Below are 7,660 nucleotides of genomic sequence, written 5' to 3' on the forward strand. Positions count from 1 at the left end.
CACATTTTGAATATTCCTTGGGGTAACTGTGGTGACTTCTTGTTTTTCCCTGGTTAAAGAGATTCTTAACATTTCCAGATGTCCTTTTGGTTTCAGCATTTCATCATCTCCATGAAGAGGCTTGATTGACATTGGATGGAACCACAAAATCGGTCAGGCGGGGCCATTTTTATTTTGTAAAGGATCCTCATTATATTTTTGGTTAGGGCCTACTAGATTTTACAGTTGGCATTTTTTAACTGAGGGCATCTGAGTATTACTCTGAATGTAAATGATAACTCATGACATTGAGTAATACTATCTTTACCATCTCTTTTCCCTTAATGTAAACAGTCATGAAACTGAGTGTGTGAGGCCAGGTGTAAATGATTAACTCGTAGCTGGGAAACTGAAGTGATGGCAATACAAAACCATAAAGTGACCATCCTTCTGTAAGGGACCGGCGAAACGTCGGAGGAAGAGACCACCAAGAGACTGTCTCATGCAACAGCAAAAAGGGTTTATTTGGAGACCAGCATGCTGGGGCTCAGAACTCACTTTAATAGAGCAAAGAGCCCTGAGAACAGCTTAATCAGAGCTTATATACTTTTCTTGGAGAGGGCAGGGAGGGAAGTTCATTGATGGGTCAGGGCGAGTGGGCAGTTTGCCTGCAACCGAGTGAGGGAGTGCATCCTGCAGTTTGGCAGTTGGGAACAGAACATTCTGGGAACAAGATTAGCAAACAGTTCTCAGGATTTCAGCAGTGTTTTGTTAAGCACACAGAAAAACAGAGTGACAAGTACCTATTTTATTAACCTTTCATTTCTATAAATTGAAAATTTATTTGCTCTTGACAAATAAAGCATCTGCCCTTTGAGGTGCTACTTTCTTAGTATGGTAAAACATAGGAAACATAAAGCTGATATATTAACCATTTTCAAATCTACATGTTTTATGTTATGAAATACATTTAATTGTTTACATCCATTTCCAGAACATTTTCATCTTCCCCAGCTGAAGCTCTGTCCCTATTTGCTTCCCATTTCTTCCTCTCCAGCCCCTGGCAACCACCATTCTACTTCTTGCCTCCATGAATTTGACTCCTTTAGGGAGTTTGTATAACTGGGATCCATATTGTATTTAGCCTTTTGTGACTGGCACATTTCACTCAGCACTCTGTTTTCAAAGTCTACCTATGTTATACCAAATGTCAGAGTTTTCTTCTTTTGCATTTTACACATGGAGCCTTTTGTTTATTCATCAATGGACATTTGAATTGGAATCACTTTTCCATTACTGTGAATAATTCTATGATTATAACTGTACATATATCCAAGAAACCTGCCTGGAAAATTTGAGGCACATGCCATTAATTTGGCTTGCTGGGTCACATGCTCAATCTAGATTTTTTGAGGAATCACTGTCCAGTTTTCACATAGCTGCACCCATTTTGCATTACCACCAGCAATACACAGGTGTCAAATTTCTCTACAACTTCCCTGTACTTTTTAAATTTTGGTTAAAAGTATGGCACTGTAAAATGTTTCCATTTAAGCTGAGATAAGGAGACAGGAAGTAAATTTTTTCCCCTCAATATGCTTCTATCACTAGGGCATACTTTCATTTTCACAGGACAATGAATGGCATGAATGACTGTTTTTATAATTGACATAGGGCTTATCTATTTGTTGATATGCTTCATGAGAAAAAAATACTATTCCCCATGAAGAGAGCCAAACTGTACTTTGTCTAACTGTGAGGGCTGTAGAGACTGCACTTCCACATAAATCTATGCAACTTATTGAATATACATGAGCATCTTATTCAACAACATTTTGCTCCATTCCCTCAACTCTAAAACAAAGAACATAATGTAAGGCTATCATATGAATACATGGGGATGTATTAATATTTGCAAGTGTTTGGGGCCTGTCCTATCCAAAGGATAGAGTGATTATGTAAAGACTGTTGTGTTGTAGCCAGGAATTTGTTAGTGTTTGTTTAGAGTTCCAAATTCTATCTAACGACTCTTCTTTTCCTGTAGGTGGTTCATCTCTTTTGTGTAACTTTTCATTCTGGCGGGATATTTCCCCTTCCCTGACCAACATTTCCTGCTTCTCCAAAGAACATCTGTTATCCAAACATCTTCCAAATGTGTGAATTCACCTACAAAACACATGGGTAAATTTTAAATAAGTTATATAGGCTTATTGAAATTTGGTCTTTGGAAAAACATGTCCCACACCCTGTTTCAGATATGGAAAGCACCAAACCTTCCCCAAGCTAGCACATTTCCCTGGCAGCTATAACACTCTCCTTTCTGATTCCTTCCCTCCATCAAAGTTTACTGATCCTAGGTCCATTCCCTCAGGCCAGCATTCCAGGGATGTGCTCATAGACAGCAAACTAACCAAACTGGCAATTTGTTCTGCTGTAACTTCCCAAGTAGTTAAACTGCAGCTTTCATATAATTAGAAGCATATTTCACAGAAGACTGTGGAAATGGGTATGTGTTACAGATACAAAGCATTGTAGGAATAAAGTAATTATTTGGAAGCCCCTAAAATCTTCTGCCTGTTCTGTGCCACATGTCTAGTGACTTTGGACCTACGTTATGCTTTCTATGCTTTCTGCTAAACCACAAAGGGGGGTTCTCTCGGGGTAATTTTTTATTATTACTAACACACCTGAAATTGACCAGATATCCACATAAGTTGTTCATGGAATAAATGTGACATAAATTTAGCTTCATAGAAGACATTTGCTTCATGTAAAATACACCTGAATATTTTTTAATTTGCATCAAAAAGAAGCCAAACTATCTAAAGTTTGAATTTGAGTAAACAGTGGGTAAAATATAACGACATGATTTACCATGATTTCCATATGGATCTTTAAGGCTATATTTGCTCTGGCTTTAATTATAAATGTATGTAAACTTCTCATTAAAAAATATACAAACTATGTAAAAAAATGTAAAAAATGAATTACCTTACCCTTAGAATTACTTTTGTTACTTCTTTTGTATGCATATTTTAAAATTTAAAAACTGATGTTCATATCTATTTGTATATATAAGAAAATCAGATGTATCATTATTCATTTTTTTCTTTCTTTCTCCAGCTCATAGAGATTAACTCATTCTTAATAATAACCACATAATATTCCACTGCAATCTCACACAATTGTAATGTGTTTGAGTATTCATCTGTTGATTGGCACATAGGGTTATCCAATTTTTCTCTATTGCAAATGATGCTGAAACAGACATCCCATTACATATGCATTTGCAGACTCTTGGCTTCAATTCTCAGATTTAGTGTTACCAGATAAGTAGCACATTTTGGCTTTTAATAGCTATTTCCAAATTTTCTCTGAAGTCATGGACAAATTGATATTCCTGCCATAATCATGGATTTCTAGGCTTCTTTTTTTCTTTTTTGAAGAAATAAAATATTTTAAATATTTAGAAGAATATTACACATTAGAAACACATAAACATCTTTTAGACAAGAAGAATATCATATAAATATTGGCCATGCTCTGAACCATTACTCATACTAACAGTTTGTTTTCCTACACCCTCTTGTGGTCCTGGCTGGACTTCATGACTCGTCTACAGTTTTCCTGAAGTGAAGAAATGGATATGCAAAACGATTGGCCTTCTTTGCAGTTATTTGGCATGGGTTTTTGGGGTAAGCCTAGCCAACAGCAAATCCTGGCGCATATGGGAATTCAAGAGCAAGAAGGTTCGGTTTGTGTTCATTGGACTTTGGGAAGCTTATTATTATCAAAAGCTTAATGTCTCTGGTACAATTGTTGATTTTCCAATGCACAGCACTATCAACAAGAGCTGGGTCATTTCGATTGAACTTCAATATGGGCAGGACCTAATGTTGTTGGCTAATTTTATGAAGACAGTAGTCTTGGTTTTCACCTCAATGGCCATCATGCTAAACTGGATCAAAGCCCCATTCCCAGATTACCTGAAAATGTGTTACAATGTCTCATCCTTCTATCTTTTCCTGAGCTGTGGTTGTACAGCTGGTGCAGTGAGCTGGAACTTTGCCAAGGATTTTTATGGCCAGACAACCCTTGACTTTCCAACTACCTTTCCTGTTAGCAAACGATATCTAAAAAAGAAGCACTTCTCCTATGTATTCCCGCTAGGAATCCTGACTGCCACCTTCTCATTTGTCAGTGCCTGCATGTTTCTCTTTGAGATATGCTTATTGAAAAGGAACCAAGTGAAGCCCATGGTTGTGGGAAAACATTCATAGCACAAGGTCTGAACTGGTCTTCTTCTCTTGGAAAAGATTGTCAACAATTTTCCTGAAGAAATACACACACATAAATATTCACTGAAAATAAAAAATCCATTGGCTTTCTCAGAGTGTGTCCAAAGCTTATATCCTCCTGTGTTCTGTAAGGTTGTTACATTCTTTGAAGGTCTTCACTTCCTGAAATTTGCAGGCAATCAAAGGCAGTAAATTGTACCCATCTAATGCAAATGTGCATCAAAGAACACAACCAACTTCAAACTGAAATGGAATTTGTAAATCAGTTTGCTTATATAATTGGGGAAATTATTGAGTTTAAAGCTAACTGGTGAAATGAGAGCTGGGTTTCTCAGTATTGGCACTATGAAGTGTGTGTGTGTGTGTGTGTGTATGTGTGTATGTGTGTGTGTATGTGACAGGAGTGTGTGCTGTTCACTGAGGACATTTGGCAGATCTACTAAAATACATATAGCATTTTCCTCTTTTCTTGACTGTAAAAGCCAAAAATGTCCAGATACTTCCAAATAGCCTCTGAGGGGCAAAGTTGCTCCCTATTTAGAACCAATGACTCAGGCTAATGGAAGTTATGACATGCTGAGAGGATTTTTAGGCAAATTTCTGACCAAAATAAACTGAATTGTCTTGAGGTACCTTTAACTCAGAAGTCTATTTGAGATGATTTTGTTTTCTAGTCTAGTGCAAATTTGACAGGTTCAAAGTCAATAAAAAATATAATCTTCAAAGTACCAAAGTCTTTATGGTAGAGGTTAAAAGCTGGATAGATTCAAATGAGGAGAGAATTGGGAAGCTTAGATTATATATTTGAAGAAATGGCCTGAAATAGAGCATGAAGGATAAATTGAAAACATGATATAAAACATTTAAGAGGAAAGGAAGATAGGGCAAGAATGCCCAATGAATGTGCCAACACATTTTGGTGCAATACAAAAAGATTGTGGAAAAGGAATAAGGTGGGGATGAAATTCTAGCAGAACTGATGAAAGACATGCATCCTCAGACAGAAAATACAGTAAAACTTCAGTATGCTACATCAAAATAGATTTACACCTAAACATATAATATGAAAATAAAAGAAAACTTCTTTGAGGAAAACAGAGAGAAAACAAAGTCACAAGATCTAAAATTAGATGATAGACCTATGACTTCTCAACAAAAGCAAAAAATAGCAAAGTAATATCCCAATATCTTGAAAGACATTACTGATGAGCCAATAATTCTACATTTACTAACTGATTATTAAAGGATGAGAACAAATAATTGCAGGTGTAGTTCAGTGATACAGCATATGCCTAACATGCAGAAGGTCCTGGGTTGATATTCAGTACCATAAAATAAGTAAACTAAAGAATAAAATAAAAAAGTGAAAAAATGAGGACAAAATGGAGACACTTTTTCAGATAAATAATTTAACAAAATAGGGACTTTGAAAAAACCAACTGGGCCCAGGATGCAGTTGTATCCAGAGGCAATAATGAACAAAGAAATTGATAAGTCAGTGGGTAAATACAATGTACTGATCATAATTTTTTAATGCCTGTATCATGGATTTGCACAACAGTTGTGTAGGACAGGACTAAGAACGGTTAAAGCTTTTTAATTCCTTGCTTACTCTGAGAAATTTGTTAACTTCAGATTTTTAAGTGAGGATTATGTTAACAAAGGATAATCCTGAGCTGGGCCCAGAGGTACCTGCCTGTATTCCTAGTGACTTTGGAGGCTAATGCAGGAAGATCACAAATTTGAGGCCAACCTGAGCAATTTAGTGAGACAAAGTCTCAAAATTTAAGAAGAGGGGAAGGTGTTACTCAGTGGAAGAACACTTGCTTAGCATGCTGTGAGGCCCTGGGTTCCATCACCAGTACCTCAAGTGTGGAGAGGTAACCACTAAACAAAGAGAATGAAAAGAAATTAAAGGTGGAACAATCAAAAGGATGACATTAAACCAATTTTCAAATTTAATACTTAGAATATCTAAGAGAGGATGACATAGTCATACTTTCATTTGTAGGCATTTTCTAGAAAAGGCAAAGCTACAGACACCAAACAGCCTAGTGACTGACTAGTGGTGGTAATGAAAACAGGAAGTGACTATGTAGGGCTGCTGGGGAGTATTTTAGGGAGATGAACATGTTCTGTTGATGGGGCCTAGTCATAGTCCACAATTATATAATTTATTCAAACTCTCCAAAATATATGACTATATAAGTTAAATTTTATAAAAATAAATAAAATAAAATATATATATATATTAAAAATACAACCCCCTATACATCACAATTATGTTTGTGTGTGTGTGTGTGTGTGTGTGTAATTTTTTTCCAGTGCTAGGGGTTGAACTCAGGGTGTCACATATGTTAGGTAAGTGCTTTAGCAAAAACTACATTTCCAGCTCCTGAAAACTTCTAAAAATATAAGACTTTAAAAAATGCATTTTCCATGGTAAGAAGAACTATAATAATCCAGAGACTATATTTTTAAATGATATGCAAAAAAATAGGAAAAATGGAATCTTATTTAAAGTCACAAAAGAATTAATTAATAGAAATGAAGACTCTGTGCAACGATGAGATGTCCACCCACCTCCATCCATTTCATTTTCAACTAGAACCTCATAAGAACTCTGTGGTAACCTAGGGATTATTAGTTACCATGAAAAATAGGGAAAAAAACAGACACAATATAGGTCTGTTTTTTACTTATGTTCAGAAGGAGGATGCTCCCTGTTAAAAGTCTTTCATCTTTTAGGCACAAATAGGATAGTAGGGTCTCTGCAGTTACCTGCAATTGTCTGGAAGTAAAAGGTGTTTGGAATGCCATTAATGGGGGATTTTACAGCTGGCCTGGAAGTGGGTGCAGTATTCCTGCTCACAAAACAATGACTGATACTGGCCATATGACTGGAAATTTAGTTAAACTCTGTGTCCAGGAAGAAAGGAAGTAGGATAATAGGTAACACACAATAGTGTCCAGTGCCATTTTCATAAAGCTTGATGAGCTAATCTTAACTCACTTGCAGGCCTGCAGAAAGTCCTGTGGGTAAGCCAATTAGAAATAATGAGATATAAATATAATGAGAGGATTTTAATGATCATATTATATTTTCTATGAAACTATCATTATTCAAATAGTTGGCATTATCGTAAGAATATACGAAGAGGTCAATACACTGAGGAGGCTAGAAATAGAACAATCTTTATATAACAGCTTGGCATATGACCCTTGTGGCACTGAAACATGGAGAAAAATAGGACTGTAGAATAGTGAGAACAGTTAGTTATCCACAAGGAAGAGATAAAGTCAGATCCAGACCTTAAGCTATACAGAAAAATTAAAATGCCTCCCTTATGATAATTTTAAAATGAAATACATGCACTTACCTC

At 36.1% G+C, this 7,660-nt stretch overlaps 1 protein-coding gene across 1 annotated transcript; it reads left to right on the forward strand.

Moving 5' to 3' along the window:
* The first annotated feature begins 620 nt into the window (after window positions 1-620).
* On the forward strand, window positions 621-4,259 carry LOC139703573 (uncharacterized). The gene is made up of 2 exons (XM_071607066.1): window positions 621-778; window positions 3,602-4,259. Exons 1-2 carry the CDS (start codon window positions 621-623, stop codon window positions 4,257-4,259), a joined length of 816 nt encoding a protein of 271 aa, XP_071463167.1.
* Window positions 4,260-7,660: the final 3,401 nt, after the last annotated feature.

This window comes from Marmota flaviventris, chromosome Y (genome assembly GCF_047511675.1).
Source record: "Marmota flaviventris isolate mMarFla1 chromosome Y, mMarFla1.hap1, whole genome shotgun sequence".
Taxonomy (NCBI): Eukaryota; Metazoa; Chordata; class Mammalia; order Rodentia; family Sciuridae; genus Marmota; species Marmota flaviventris.